Raw genomic sequence first — 16451 nt, forward strand, 5'->3', positions numbered from 1 at the left:
CGGGGTAGGTGAGAGAGAGCGAGGAAGGGTGGGTGAGAGAGAGAGGAGAGAGGAAGGGGTGGGTGAGAGAGAGGAAGGGGTGGGTGAGAGAGAGGAAGGGGTAGGTGGAGAGAGAGGAATTGGTGAGAGAGAGAGGAAGGGGTGGGTGGAGAGAGAGAGGAAGGTGGGTGAGGAGAGAGGACGGGGAGGTGAGAGAGAAGGGAAGGTGGGGTGAGAGAGAGGAAGGGGTAGGTGAGAGAGAGGACGGGGTAGGTGAGAGAGAGGAAGGGGTAGGTGAGAGAGAGAGGAAGGGGTAGGTGAGAGAGAGAGGAAGGGGTAGGTGAGAGAGAGGAAGGGGTAGGTGAGAGAGAGAGGAAGGGGTAGGTGAGAGAGAGGAAGGGGTAGGTGAGAGAGAGGAAGGGGTAGGTGAGAGAGAGGAAGGGGTAGGTGAGAGAGGAAGGGGTAGGTGAGAGAGAGAGGAAGGGGTGGGTGAGAGAGAGAGAGGAAGGGGTGGGTGGAGAGAGAGAGAAGGGGTAGGTGAGAGAGGAGGAGGAAGGGGTGAGAGAGAGAGGGAAGGGGTAGGTGAGAGAGAGAGGGAAGGGGTGGGTGAGAGAGAGAGGGAAGGGGTGGGTGAGAGAGAGAGAGAGGTAGGGGTTGGTGAGAGAGAGGAAGGGGTAGGTGAGAGAGAGAGGAAGGGGTAGGTGAGAGAGAGAGGAAGGGGTAGGAGAGAGAGAGGAAGGGGTGGGTGAGAGAGAGGAAGGGGTAGGTGTGAGAGAGAGAGGACGGGGTTGGTGAGAGAGAGGACGGGGTAGGTGAGAGAGAGGACGGGGTAGGTGAGAGAGAGAGAGGAAGGGGTAGGTGAGAGAGAGAGGAAGGGGTAGGTGAGAGAGAGGAAGGGGTAGGTGAGAGAGAGAGGAAGGGGTAGGTGAGAGAGAGAGGAAGGGGTAGGTGAGAGAGAGGAAGGGGTAGGTGAGAGAGAGAGGAAGGGGTGGGTGCGAGAGGAGAGAGGAAGGTGGGTGGGGAGAGAGAGAGGAAGGGGTGGGTGAGAGAGAGGAAGGGGGAAGTGAGAGAGGAAGGGGTAGGTGAGAGAGAGAGAGGAAGGGGTAGGTGAGAGAGAGAGGAAGGGGTGGAGAGAGAGGAAGGGTAGGTGAGAGAGAGAGAGGAAGGGTGGGTGAGAGAGGAAGGGGTAGGTGAGAGAGAGAGGAAGGGAGAGGAGAGAGGGGTGGGTGAGAGGAGAGGGGTAGGTGAGAGAGAGGAAGGGGTAGGTGAGAGAGAGAGGAAGGGGTAGGTGAGAGAGAGGAAGGGGTAGGTGAGAGAGGAAGGGGTAGGTGAGAGAGAGGAAGAGGTAGGTGAGAGAGGAAGGGGTAGATGATAGAGGAAAGCTAGGTAAGGGAGAGTAGGGGAGAGTGAGGGTCATATTCTTAACAGTACAGCGCCTAAGCACACATGTTTGATAAGGCTTTCGTAAGTGTGGGCATTTCCGTGTGTGTGTGTGTGTGTGTGTGTGTGTGTGCCCCGGGACTCACAGCAGTAGGGCGCGTCCTTGCCCGTGTCGAGGTACAGCTTCACGTTCTCGCGCTCCTTGGCCACGTACTCCTCGGCGCGGATGCCCATGTAGGCGCACTTGGTGTTGTCATCGGAGCAGGACGCGCAACGACCCTGGACGCGGGGAGGAACGAGTGAGGTGTTTGTTGTGCAACGGAACTATAAAACGTACTAATTAACTATACTCAATAACCTTACGCACAAATTCCAAGGTCAATTTAGTTTACGGTGACATTTTATTGTGTTAGGAGTAATGTGTGACCCCGGAGACACCTCACACCCACCCAATACCCCCCTTACCCACCAACTCAAAGGTAATAGGGGTAATGCGTGACCCCTAACTGGCCTTACACCCCCTAACACACGCTTTACTAACCAATTCAAAGGTCATTTTAGTGTACAGTGACTAGTAATAGGAGTGGTTTGTTACCCCTGACCGACATTCTTCCCCTTCGTCTTAATCCCTAATGGACTCAGCCGCTCTTATATGTTGTCACCAGTAGCCCCCATCACCCGACCCCCACCGACCTACACACCCATTACTTACCAGCTCAAAGGAGTCGTAATCAAAGCACTCGTGAGCCAGGTACGGGCACGGCTTGTAGAGGGAATCCTTGAAGAACTCGTAGGATCGGGCGTGGCTGCAGGCGGCGAGCTCACGGATCCCATCGCCAATATCGTCAATCATGTCGATGCCGATGTTCACTGGGTCACATCCGGGTTGGTCGTGGCCGGAGTTGGGATAAAAGTCCAGGTTGCCCATTGGCTGCTCCGTGCCGTACCCCAGAAGGAGGATGGTGTCTGCGTCGGTGTGTATGGCGTCCACGAATACAGCGTCAGTCGGGTCGAGACGTACGAAATTTGGCGTACCCGTGAAGTAAGGCCCCGCTGGATCCATGCCGGTGATGCGCCCCAACCCTTCGATCTTCTCACCCGCGTAGCCGGATGCGTGCGAGCCCAGGGAGTGGCCGGCGAGGTGCACGTTGCCGCGGTCGAGACCATAGTTGTCTGCCAGGAAGTTCACGAGGCGTGCCATCTCCAACCCCACGACCCTGATGTTGGCGCAGGCGGAGGAGTACATGGGAAGGGAGCCGCCGCCCCAGTCCACGCGGATGACGTTGTAGTCACCGTATTCTAGGAGTGCCTCAGACAGTTGCTGTGTGATGGAATAAAGCGAGTGGGACAGTTAAATAGATACAGATAGATAGATAGATAGATAGATAGATAGATAGATAGATAGATAGATAGATAAAGAGAGAGAGAGAGAGAGAGAGAGAGAGAGAGAGAGAGAGAGAGAGAGAGAGAGAGAGAGAGAGAGAGAGAGAAATACGTCATACTGCAATGGGATCAGATTCAGAGACGATTTACAACGTTGTGCTGAATCTTAAACGTACGCGTGTGTGTGTCTGTGTGTGTGTAGGAGAGGGCAAGATATTTAGAACGTTTATAAATGACACTCCCATTAGCAGGTCTGGGTGCGAGAGGGATTTAGGGGTCTTAGTGAGCTCTGATCTCCGTCCAAGGGCACAATGCATTCAAGCTAGAAATCGAGCAAATAGGGTCCTGGGATTTATTTCAAGGAGCGTAAGCAACAGAAGCGCCGAAGTCTTCCTCAAACTATATTTAGCATTAGTTAGACCTCATCTTGACTATGCGGTTCAGTTCTGGTCACCTTACTGTAGAATGGATATCAAAATGTTAGAATCGGTGCAGAGGAGGAAGACTAAGATGATTCAGGGGTTGAGAAACTTGCCATACGAGGAAAGACTCAAACAGTTAAACTTGCATTCTCTAGAAAGGCGAAGGGTGCGTGGAGACATGATCGAGGTTTATAAATGGATGAAGGGCTTTAATAAGGGGGATATTCATAAGGTTTTGTTGGTAAGAGAACAGGGTAGGACACGAAGTAATGGGTTTAAACTGGATAAATTCAGATTCAACAGGGACATTGGCAAAAATTGGTTTACTAACAGAGTGGTGGATGAGTGGAATAGGCTCAGCAGTCACGTGGTGAGTGCCAAGACAATTGTCACATTCAAAAATAGATTAGATAAATTCATGGATAGCGATATTAGGTGGGGTTAGATACACGGGAGCTTAGGTTCAAAGGAGATGCCTCGCACAGCCTACCGGCCTCTTGCAGACTCATACGTTCTTATGTTCTTATGTTCTTATGTGTGTAGGGGGGTGCTGTTGTCATATACATCTGCTATTAACCTCCTTACCTCCCGGGAAATCAGAAGAGAGGTCCGTTTTGGGTGGAGAGGTGTGTTTTTTTTACTAACCTTCAAACTTCCCACCAACGACCACAAAACAACCACAAAATGCTCCTCTGTTATCATATACACCTGTTATTAACCTCCACACCTCCTGCGAAACCAGTAAGAGGTCAGTTTCAGAATATACAACGTAGCTACAACATGTTTTTGAGTCCGGCCGCAGACTACACGTACGTACAAAGCGAGACATTTACAAGGAGACAGCATAATTAGGTGGTTCGGGTGGCCCACTCAGCGGCAGATGGCAGCGCCCCGGTGAGAGGAAGGAGCCGAGCCAGGAACAAAGGCAGGGAGCGTTGGTGTTGTCAGGCACAGAACGCAGCCCCCACCCCCCCTACCCTCCTTCCTCTCCCTTACACTCCCTTACCCTCCTTCCTCTCCCTTACACTCTCTTACCCTCCCTTACCCTTCCTTGCCATAACAAAACAGACACACATCACCCTTCTTACTGCCCCTTCACCCTCCCTTACCCTCCTTCCTCTCCCTTACACTCTCTTACCCTCCCTTACCCTTCCTTGCCATAACAACACAAGACACTCGCATCACCCTTCTTACTGCCCCTTCACCCTCCCTTACCCTCCTTCCTCTCCCTTACACTCTCTTGCCCTCCCTTACCCTTCATTACCATAACAAAACAGACACACATCACCCTTCTTACTGCCCCCTCACCCTCCCTTACCCTCCATCCCTCTCTCCCTTACACTCTCTTGCCCTTCCTTACCCTCCCTTACCATAACAATACAACAGACACACTCACATCACCCTTCTTACTGCCCCTTCACCCTCGCATCACCCTCTCTTGCCCTCCTTACCCCTTCATTACCATAACAAAACAGACACACATCACCCTCCCTTGCCTCCATCCTCTCTCCTTACACTCTCTTGCCCTCCCTTACCTTCATTACCATAACACAAACAGACACATCACCCTTCTTACTGCTGCCCCCACACAAACGTTCTAGCTATCTCGTCCCACACACTAACGTTCTAGATATTTCGCCCCCCACACAAACGTTCTAGATATCTCTCCCTACACAAACGTTCAAGATATCTTACCCCACACACAAACGTTCTAGATATCTCGCCCCACACACAAACGTTGTAGATATCTCGCCCCACACACAAACGTTCTAGATATCTCGCCCCACACACAAACGTTCTAGATATCTCGCCCCACACACAAACGTTCAAGATATCTTACCCCACACACAAACGTTCTAGATATCTCGCCCCACACACAAACGTTGTAGATATCTCGCCCCACACACTAACGTTCTAGATATTTCGCCCCCCACACAAACGTTCTAGATATCTCTCCCTACACAAACGTTCTAGATATCTCGCCCCACACACAAACGTTCTAGATATCTCGCCCCACACACAAACGTTGTAGATATCTCGCCCCACACACAAACGTTCTAGATATCTCGCCCCACACACAAACGTTCTAGATATCTCGCCCCACACACAAACGTTGTAGATATCTCGCCCCACACACAAACGTTCTAGATATCTCGCCCCACACACAAACGTTCTAGATATCTCGCCCCACACACAAACGTTCTAGATATCTCGCCCCATACACAAACGTTCTAGATGCCTCGCCTCACACGCAGACACCACAAACCAAGATATTCTTATCTGTCCCTCGCGAGTCACAGCGCCACGCAAATCACTCTGAACGTCTCTGAAGGCCGCCGATGCAACATTTTGAGAGGAGGGAGACGTATGTGCCTGTCTGTGTGTGTGAGGCGCAAGTGAGGGAGAGCGAGAGGGAGGAAGGGTGAGAGGGGGTATTGAGAAGGGTGATGTATGTGAACGTCTGTTGATGGGTGAGCAGGGGGCAGGGTGGGGGTCGTTTTGTGTGTGTCTGTGCTGTGTTGTGATGGTGAGGGAGGGTAAGGAGGTGACAGGGAAGGTAAGGGAGATTAAGGGAAGGTGAAAAGGGTGATAAATGTGTATGCCAGTATATGGAAGGGAGGGGACAGGGTGAGGGCCGTTGAGTGTGTCTGTGTCGTGTTGTGATGGTGAGGGAGGATAAGGAGGTGAAAGGGAGGGTGAGGGAGATTAAGGGAAGGTGAAAAGGGTGATAAATGTGTATGCCAGTATATGGAAGGGAGGGGACAGGGTGAGGGCCGTTGAGTGTGTCTGTGTCGTGTTGTGATGGTGAGGGAGGATAAGGAGGTGAAAGGGAGGGTAAGGGAGATTAAGGGAAGGTGAGGAGGGTGATAAGTGTGTATGCCAGTGTATGGAAGGGTGGGGACACTCACATCACCCTTCGTACTGCACCCTCACCCTCCCTTACCCTCCGTCCCTCTCTCCCTCACACTCTCTTGCCCTCCCTTACCCTCCCTTACCATAACAATACAACAGACACACATACATCACCCTTGTCACTGCCCCCTCTCCCTCTTCCCCTTCCTATCTCTCCCTTACCCTCCCTTTCACCTCCCTTTCAATCACAAAACAACAGACAAACACACAACGACCCTCACCCTATCCCCACCCTACCATACACTGGCATACACACTTATCACCCTTCTCGCCTTCCCTTAATCTCCCTTACCTTCCCTGTCACCTCCTTACCCTCCCTGTCACCATCACAACACAGCACAGACACACACAAAACGAACCTCACCCCCTGCCCCCTGCTCACCCATCAACAGACGTTCGCATACATCACCCTTCTCAATACCCCCTCTCACCCTTCCTCCCTCTCCCTCTCCCTCCCTCGCGTCTCACACACACAGACAGGCACATACGTCTCTCTCCTCTCAGTCTTGCATCGGCGGCCTTCAGAGACGTTCAAAGTGATTTGCGTGGCGTTGGGACTCGCGAGGGACCGATAAGAATGCCCCGGTTGTGGTGTCTGCGTGTGAGGCGAGGCATCTAGAACGTTTGTGTATGGGGTGAGATATCTACAACGTTTGTGTGTGGGGCGAGATATCTAGAACGTTTGTGTGTGGGGCGATATATCTACAACGTTTGTGTGTGGGGGGCGAGATATCCAGAACGTTTGTGTATGGGGAGAGATATCTAGAACGTTTGTGTGTGGGGAGAGATATCTAGAACATTTATGTGGGGGGCGAAATATCTAGAACGTTTGTGTGGGGGGCGAGATATCCAGAACGTTTGTGTATGGGGAGAGATATCTAGAACGTTTGTGTGTGGGGAGAGATCTAAAACGTTTGTGTGTGGGGTAAGATATCTTGAACGTTTGTGTGAGGGGAGAGATATCCAGAACGTTTGTGCGGGTGGGAGAGATGTCTAGAACGTTTGTGTGTGGGGCGAATGAGTCAAGATATTAGAATGCTGGTAATGGTTTGTGTGGAAGGGAAGATGTTTGGATGTTTATATAAAGGTATAGTTGAGGTCATACCGTATTAGCTGCGCGTGTCCTCGGTGCTCATCTCCGTTGCATTGGACCTTGAGTCTTGAGCCCGTTTCCCAGTGTGACATCCGGGCTACCACAGTTTACATTCCCCAGGTTTCCCCAGGTACACATTTATCGACCAGCCCGCGAAGGGAAATGAACAAATGGCTGAGCTTCACGTTGACTGCCGGGCCGGGATCCGAACAAGGGCGCGCGGACTCGTAAATAGGCACGCTAACCACTGCACCACGGAAGGGAGGGTTTGTGGTGATACTGTACACTATGAACTAAGAAGTGTAACGTTTTATGAAGTGACAGGATTTCACGGAGGACTTTCAAAGCGGTTTCTATGCACTTATCCGCCCTATGTCTGGAGTTCTCACATGCCCCGACCCGTATGTCCCTTCTATGTACGGGTAAATGGCGTCCACTCTTGAGCAGGTCAGGTCAGGTTAGGTTAGGTTAGGTTAGGTTAGGTTAGGTTTAGTTGGAGTCACTTTGGGTCACTTGGAGTTGGGATCACAATGAGAGTATTTTCAAAGCCCCGTGGTTATTTTCCAAGCTACAGCCGAGCGTCTTTACTCAGGAACCACATACCCGCGGAAAGATTGGAAACTTACGCCACGGACAGAAGGACTCATACGCATAATTCGGTCGTCTAGATACGTAACAGCAAAGGTGGGGGCGTACCATATAGCTGCGCGTGGCCTCGGTGCTTTTATCCGTCACATTATCCCTTGAGATTAGATAGCAGCACCATAAAAAGTCCCCGAGTTGAATTAATGACATACTGCAGAGCGAAACGATGAAGGAGATTCGAAAATGCTTTAAAAGGAAGGCACCATGATTATCAACGTTTTTTTTTTCCTTGGACACCGACACTGAGTAAGGTACAGGAACGTTTGATAAAGGGAGGCGACGTATAGCAATCTTCCGGCCGCAAAACACGTAAGCGGACCAATAAAGACGAAAATACCTTCCTTCCCTCTCCCATTCCCTCACCCAGTCACCCTGTTCACCTCCCTTCTCCCTCCTTATCAATTTTGGGGCACGCTCGGCAAGAAAGAAGATATCAGTGTGAGCTATACGAGTAATCGGTGGAGCTTACAACTATTCAACCTCCCTTCCCTCTCCCTCTCCTTGTCACCCTATCCACCTCCCTTCTCCCTCCTTATCAATTTTGGGAATGGGAAACACGCACGCTCGGCAAGATAGGAGATTACGATGAGCTATACGAGTAACCGGTGCAGCTTAGAACTATTCAGCCTCCCTTCCCTCTCCCTTTCCCTCTCCTTGTCACCCTATCCACCTCCCTTCTTCCTTCTTGTCAATTTTGGGGCTGGGAAACACGCACGCTCGGCAAGATAGGAGATTACGATGAGCTATACGAGTAACCGGTGCAGCTTGCAACTATTCAACCTCCCTTCCTCTCCCTCTTCCCGTCACCCTATCCACCTCCCTTCTCCCTCCTTATGAAGTTTGGGGCTGGGAAACACACACGCTCGGCAAGATAGGAGATTACGATGAGCTATACGAGTAAACCCGTGCAGGCAGCTATTCAACCTCCTTCCCTTCCTCTCTTGCATGTCAATATCCCACCTCCCCCTCCCTCCTTATCAATTTTGAAGCCTAGAAACACACACGCAAAGGGTCATATAAGAGATCACGATGAGATATACAAGTAACAGATCCAGCTTACAACTATTCAACCTCCCTTCCCTTTTCCTCTCACCGTAACCCTCTCCTTTCCCCCTCCTTTTCAATTTTGAAGCCTAGAAACATAAACGCAAGGGGTCATATAAAAGATGCCGATGAGCTTTACGAGTAACAGATGCAGCTTACAACTATTCAGCCTCCCTTCCCTTTCCCTCTCCCGACACCTTATCCACCTCCCTTCTTCCTCCTTATGAAGTTTGGGGTCTAGAAACATGAGCGCCCGGGGGGTATAACAAACCAGTGTGAGCCGGTGTAGCTTATAGTGTGGCCGGTGCAGCTTGGCGGTTTTCAGTCACGAACACTAACACACGACAGGCGATGCGAGAAGTGACTGTTAAGAGGCGAGATAAATCCATGAAAGGAAAGATTTTATGTCCTAATGCTTCCACCACCGCCGCCGCCATCACCACCACCACCACCACATCACCACCACCATCACTGCCACTGTCGCCAACATCATCACCACCACCATCACTGCCACTGTCGCCAACATCATCACCACCACCACCACCACCATCACCGCCACCGCCGCCATCATCACCATCATCACCACCACCACCACCACCATCACCGCCACCGCCGCCAACATCACCATCATCACCACCACCACCACCACCATCACCGCCACCGCCGCCATCATCACCATCATCACCACCACCACCATCACCATCACCGCCACCGCCGCCAACATCATCACCACCACCACCACCATCACCGCCACCGCCGCCACCACCACCACCACCACCATCACCGCCACCACCACCACCATCACCGCCACCATCACCACCACCACCTCAGATAATCGTTCCTTTATGCATGTGTTATTCATTTAGATCAATATTAGATAATCTCTCTTCTCTTCTCTTCTCTTCTCTCTCTCTCTCTCTCTCTCTCTCTCTCTCTCGACCAACGGAGCAAAGAGGTGCGTGATTGCGTGAGTGTGTACACACACACACACACACACACATACACACACTCCCCCCATCCCTACCCCCCCTAATCACACACACACACTCTCCCCCCCCACACACACGCGCACCCTCCTCCTTCCCCCCACACACACGCACCCTCCTCCCCCCCCCACACACACACGCACACACGCACGCACCCTTAGCCACTTGAGGTAGCCCGTGTCGATGAAGCCGTGGGTCACAATCTTGGTCGGCTTGCTGGGGTCGAACGTGGTCGCGTCGATGGTGGAGGGATCGTCTGCCGAGATGACGATATCCTGAGGGGGAGGGAGAGGAAGGGAGGTTAGTAGGGTGAGGGGGAGAGGAAAGGAAAGGAGATTAGTAGGGTGAGGGGGGAGAGGCAAGGAAAGGGAGGTTAATAGGGTGAAGGGAAGAGGGAAGGAAAAGGAGGTTTAACAGGGTGAAGGGAAGAGGGAGAAGCAAGGTAAACAGGGTGACAGGGAGAGGGAAGGGAGATTAATAAGGTAACGCAGAGGAGAGGGGAGAGAGTTTAAATAGGGTGAAGAAAAGAAGAAAGGAGGTTAGTAGGGTGAGGGGAAGAAGAAAGGGAGAGGAGTTTAAACAGGGTGAAGAGAAGAGGGAGAATGAAGGTAAACAGGGTGACAGGGAGAGAAGAGGGAGGTTAGCAGGGTGATAAGGAGAGGGAGAAGGGTTATAGAGATTCCGAGGGTGAAAGGAGAGGAGGAGGAGGATGTAATCTTGAATAAATTAACAACAAAAAAAGGGAAAAATGATAGAACGTATGTGTGAATTAAAGAAAAATTGAGCGAGGAATTTAGTCCCACCACAGTATCCAAAATTATACATGCATTCCAAAATCTAAAATATATAAAAAGAAAGAGGTATATGTATTTCAGCTCAGACCGTGAAATATATAAAAAGAGGAGATATTATATGTATTTTAGCTCAGATCGTGAAATATATAAAAAGAGGAGATATTATATGTATTTTAGCTCAGACCGTGAAATATATAAAGAAAGAGATATTATATGTATTTTAGCTCAGACCGTGAAATATATAAAGAGATATTATATGTATTTTAGCTCAGACCGTGAAATATATAAAGAAAGAGATATTATATGTATTTTAGCTCAGACCGTGAAATATATACAGAAAGAGATATTATATGTATTTTAGCTCAGATCGTGAAATATATAAAAAGAGGAGATATTATATGTATTTTAGCTCAGATCGTGAAATATAGGATATATTATATGTATTTCAGCTTAGACCGTGAAATAATATTCTTTTCCTAAACAACAATTAATTAAAAAAACAGCATGCTAAAACGACCTCACATAATATTAAATGTAAGTATAATAATGTAAGAGAGGAAAGAAGAGATATTGCATGTGTTTCACCTATAATGTGAAATAATGTTATGTCTTCTTACAAAAAAATTAACAAAAAAAATTCCCTAAGCAACTTAATCTCACCGCAATCCCAAAATTAAAAATGCATTCCAAAATCCAAAATATATTAAATAGAAAGAGATAATACATGTCTTTGAACTCTGAACGTTACTTAATATTTTTTTTCTTATACTAAGATTAACAGAGAAATCATTAAGCAATTTCGTCTCACTGCAACATAAAAATTAAACGTGCATCCCAAAATCTAAATATATAATGAAAAGCGGTATTACATGAATTTCAACTCAAAACGTTACTCAATATTTTTTTTCTTATACTAAAATTAACATAAAAAATCATTAAGCAATTTCGTCTCACTGCAACCCCAAAATTAAACGTGCATCCCAAAATCTAAATATATAATGAAAAGCGGTATTACATGAATTTCAACTCAAAACGTTACTCAGTATTTTTTTTCTTATACTAAAATTAACATAAAAAATCATTAAGCAATTTCGCCTCACTGCAACCCCAAAATTAAACGTGCATTCCAAAATCTAAATAAATATATAATAAAGAAAAAGAGAAATTACATGTATTTCAACGTTACTTAATATTTTTTTCTATAGTAAAATTAACGAAAAAAAATCATTAAGCAATTTTATCTCACTGCAACCGAAAATTACACGTGCATTCCAAAATCTAAAATATATTAAATAGAAAGAGGTATTCCATGTATTTGAATTCTGAACGTTCCTTTAATACTTTTATTCTTTTACCAAAATTAACAGAAAAAATCATTAAGCAATTTCGTCTCACCGCAACCCCAAAATTAAAAGTGCATTTCAAAATCTGAAATATATTAAATTGAAACAGATATTACATGTATCTGAACTCGAACGTTATTTTAATATTTTTTTCTTATATAAAAATTAACAGAAAAAATCATTAAAGCAATTTCATCTCACTGCAACCCAAAAATTAAAAGTGCATTCCAAAATCTAATATATATAAAAAAGAAAAAAATATATTACATGTATTTCAACTCTGAACGTTACTTAATATTCTTATACTAAAATTAACGACAAAAAGTCACTAAGCAATTTGGTCTCACCGCAACCCAAAAAATTTACGTGCATTTCAAAATCTAAAATATATAAGAGAGAAAAAGAGATATTACATGTATTTCAACTTTGAACGTTACATAATACTTTTTTTTCTTATACTAAAGTTAACAGAAAAATCATTCAGCAATTTCGTCTCACTGCAGCATAAAAATTAAACGTCCATCCCAAAATCTAAATATATAATGAAAAGAGGTTTTACATGTATTTCAACTCAAAACGTTACTTAATATTTTTTTCTTATACTGAAACTGACAAAAAAAAAAAACAGCGAGTATTTGTCCGACCGCAACCCAAAAAATATCCCCGCATTCCAAAACGACCTCACAAAATATCACATGTAACTCAAATATATAAACAAGGTAAAGAGGAGATATTACACGTATTTCAGCCCAGAACGCGAAATAGTCTCGTTTTTTTCCCCCGAGAGAACGAACGAACCCGATGGTCAAAAATCTTTATGAGCGCGCCGCCGAAAAGTCCCTCACTCATTCGACGCGTTGTGGCGGGAGCGAATTTTTTCATGTCCATTTTTTTCATTTACAGCGAATCTCTCTACCCCCCCCCCCCCCCCACACACACACACACACAAAAAAAAAAAAAAGAGAGAAAAGAGGGAGGATAGGAAGGGGAGGAAGTGGAAAGGGGAGTGAAAAGAAAGAAGGAAGGGAGGGAAAGGAGAGGGAAAAGAAAAAGGGAAGGGAGGGAAGGGAAGGGGAAGAGGGAGTGAAAGAAAGAGGGAAGGGAAGAGAAAGAGGGAAGGGAAGAGAAAGAGGGAAGGGAAGAGGAAGGGAGGGAAGGGAGGGGAAGAGGGAGAGGGAGTGAAAGAAAGTGGGAAGGGAAGAGGAAGAGGGAAGGGAAGAGGAAGAGAGGAAGAAAGAGGAAGAGGAGAGGAGGAAAGAAAGAGGGAAGGGAAGAGAGGGAAAGGAAGAGAAAGAGGAAGGGAAGAGGAAGGAGGAAGGAAGGAAGAGGAGAGGAATGAAAGAAAGAGGGAAGGGAAGAGGAAGAGGGAAAGGAAGAGAAAGAGGAAGGAAGAGGAAGGAGGGAAGGAAGGGAAGAGGGAAGAGGAAGAGGAGGAAGGGAAGAGTAAGAGGGTAGGGAAGAGGAAGAGGGAAAGGAAGAGAAAGAGGGAAGGGAAGAGGAAGAGGGAAAGGAAGAGAAAGAGGGAAGGGAAGAGGAAGAGGGAAAGGAAGAGAAAGAGGGAAGGGCAGAGGAAGAAAGAGGAAGAAAGAAAGAGGAAGGAAGAAGAGAAAGGAAGAAGAAGAGGAAGGAAAGAAAGAGGAAGGGAAGAGGGAAAGGAAGAGGAAAGAGGGAAGGTAAGAGGAAAGAGGGAAGGGAAGAGGAAAGAAGGAAGGGAAGAGGAAAGAGGGAAGGGAAGAGGAAAGAGGGAAGGGAAGAGGAAGGGAGAGGGAAGGGAAGAGGAAGGGAGGGAAGGAAGAGAAGAGGGAAAGGAAGAGAAAGAGGAGGAGGAGAAGAGGAGGAAGGGAAGAGGAAGGAGGGAAGGAAGAGGAAGGAGGAAGGGAAGGGAAGAGGGAGAGGGAGTGAAAGAAAGAGGGAAGAGAAAGAGGAAGGGAAGAGAAAGAGGGAAGGGAAGAGGAAGGGAGGGAAGGGAAGGGGAAGAGGGAGAGGGAGTGAAAGAAAGAGGGAAGGGAAGAGAAAGAGGGAAGGGAAGAGGAAGGGAGGGAAGGGAAGAGGAAGGGAGGGAAGGGAAGAGAAAGAGGGAAAGGAAGAGAAAGAGGGAAGGGAAGAGAAAGAGGGAAGGGAAGAGGAAGGGAGGGAAGGGAAGAGGAAGGGAGGGAAGGGAAGAGGAGTGAAGAAGAAAGAGGAGGGAAGAGGAAGAGGGAAAGGAAGAGAAAGAGGGAAGGGAAGAGGAAAGGAGGGAAGGGAAGGGGAAGAGGGAGAGGGAGAAAGAGGGAGGAAGGGAAGAGGGAAGAGAAAGGAGGAAGGAAGGGAAGGAAGAGGAAGGAGGAAGGGAGGGAAGGGAAGAGAAAGAGGGAAAGGAAGAGAAAGAGGAAGGGAAGAGGAAGGAAGGGGAAGGGAAGGAAGAGGGAGGAAGGAAGGGAGAAGAAAGAGGGAGGGGAAGAGAAAGAGGAAGGAAGAGAAAGAGGAAGGGAAGAAGGAGGAAGGAAGAGAAAGAGGAAGGAAGAGAGGGAAGGAAGAGAAAGAGGGAAGGAAGAGAAAGGAAGAGGAAGGGAAGGGAAGAGGAAGGGGAAGGGGGGAAAGAAAGAGGAAGGAAGAGAAAGAGGAAGGGAAGAGGCAGAAGGAAAGGAAGAGAAAGAGGGAAGGGAAGAGGAAGGGAGGGAAGGGAAGAGAAAGAGGGAAAGGAAGAGAAAGAGGGAAGGGAAGAGGAAGGGAGGGAAGGGAAGGGGAAGAGGGAGAGGGAGTGAAAGAAAGAGGGAAGGGAAGAGAAAGAGGGAAGGGAAGAGAAAGAGGGAAGGGAAGAGAAGAGAAAGAGGGAAGGGAAGAGAAAGAGGGAAGGGAAGAGGAAGGGAGGAAGGAGGGAAGGGAAGGAAGGAAGAGGAGAGGGAGGAAGAAAGAGGGAAGAAGAGGAAGAGAAGGGAAGAGGAAGGAGGAAGGGAAGAGGAAGAAGAGGAAGGGAAGAGAAAGAGGAAGGAGAGGAAGGGAAGAGGAAGGGAAGAGGAAGGAAGAAGGAAGAAGAGGAAGGGAAGAGGAAGAGAGGAAAGGAAGAGAAAGAGGGAAGGAAGAGGAAAGAGGGAAGAGGAGAGGAAAGAGGGAAGGGAAGAGGAAAGAGGGAAGGGAAGAGGAGAGGAGGAAAGAAAGAGGAATGGAAGAGAAAGAGGGAAGGGAAGAGGAAGGGAGGGAAGGGAAGGGGAAGAGGGAGAGGGAGTGAAAGAAAGAGGGAAGGGAAGAGAAAGAGGGAAGGGAAGAGGAAGGGAGGGAAGGGAAGAAAAGATGGAGAGGGAGTGAGAGAAAGAGGGAAGGGAAGAGGAAGAGGGAAGGGAAGAGGAAGGGAGGGAAGGGAAGAGAAAGAGGGAAGGGAAGAGAAAGAGGGAAGGGAAGAGGAAGGGAGGGAAGGGAGGAGAAGAGGGAGAGGGAATGAAAGAAAGAGGGAAGGGAAAAAAAGATGAAAGGAAAGAGGAAGAGGGAATGAAAAAAGAGGGAAGGGAGGAGAAGAGAAGGGAGGGAAAGAGAGAAACAGGGAATTGAGGGAAGGGAGTGAAAAGAGGAAGAGAAGGGAAGAGAAAGAGGGAAAAGAAGAGAAAGAATGAAAGAGAAAGAGGGAAGGGAGGGAAAAAGGAGGGAAAGAAAAAGAGCAAGGGAATTGAGAGAAAGGAATGAAAAGAGTGAGGAAAAGAGAGAGGAAAGGGAAGAGAAAGAGGGAAAAGAAGAGGGAAGGGAGGGATAGAAACAGGGAAGGGAGGGAGAATGGAGGGAAAGAGAGAGAGGGAATTGAGGGAAGGGAGTGAAAAGAGGGAGGGAAATAAAGAGAAAAGGGAAGAGAAAGAGGGAAGGGAGAAGGGGAGGGAAGGGGGAAGAAAAAAGGGAATGAGAGGTAAAAAAAAAATCGTCCATAAAAGTTTCGAAAAATGAGACAAAACGTGGATTTTTGGCCCACCGATTTTGTTTCGATTTTGTTGTTGTTGTTTATGAATGCAGAATTTTTACCTGGCTCTCAAAACGCAAGGATCAATCTCTATTTATCTATCTTTCGGGTCTATCTATCCACCACTATGTCTATGTGTTAGTCTGTCTTTCTATTCATCTGTTTATCTGTCTATCCATCTATTTGCTCCTCTTTCTATCTACTCATCTATTTACCTATCTACCTAACTATCTATCTACGTTTCAATTCATCAGTCAAGGTATCTATCAGTTTATTTGTCTATCTATCTATCTATCTATCTTTCTATCTGTCGATCTATTTATCTACCTATCTATTTATCTACTTAACTAATAATCTATTTATCTATATATCAATCTGTCTGTCTATCCATCCATCTATTTGACTGCCATTTTCCTTCTATCTACCTAACTACTAATCTATCTATCTATCGATCTCTCTCTATCCATCCATTTTCCTTCCCTTCCCCTTTACCCACGCCCTCCCTTCCCCTGACCCTCAATCGTACCATTACCCATCTCTACCCATT

General features: G+C 47.6%; 1 protein-coding gene across 1 annotated transcript in view; it reads right to left on the minus strand.

Moving 5' to 3' along the window:
* The window catches only part of LOC127000750 (pancreatic triacylglycerol lipase-like), a 35609-nt gene that overhangs the window by 7775 nt on the left and 11383 nt on the right, over positions 1-16451 (minus strand). The window contains exons 3-5 of the mRNA XM_050864779.1: positions 10001-10120; positions 2072-2680; positions 1506-1638 (exon numbers count right to left, since the gene is read on the minus strand). Of these exons, the coding sequence (XP_050720736.1) occupies positions 1506-1638; positions 2072-2680; positions 10001-10120 (862 nt within the window). The remainder of the gene's footprint in view (positions 1-1505; positions 1639-2071; positions 2681-10000; positions 10121-16451) is intronic.

Source organism: Eriocheir sinensis, chromosome 19 (genome assembly GCF_024679095.1).
Source record: "Eriocheir sinensis breed Jianghai 21 chromosome 19, ASM2467909v1, whole genome shotgun sequence".
NCBI classification, from domain to species: Eukaryota; Metazoa; Arthropoda; class Malacostraca; order Decapoda; family Varunidae; genus Eriocheir; species Eriocheir sinensis.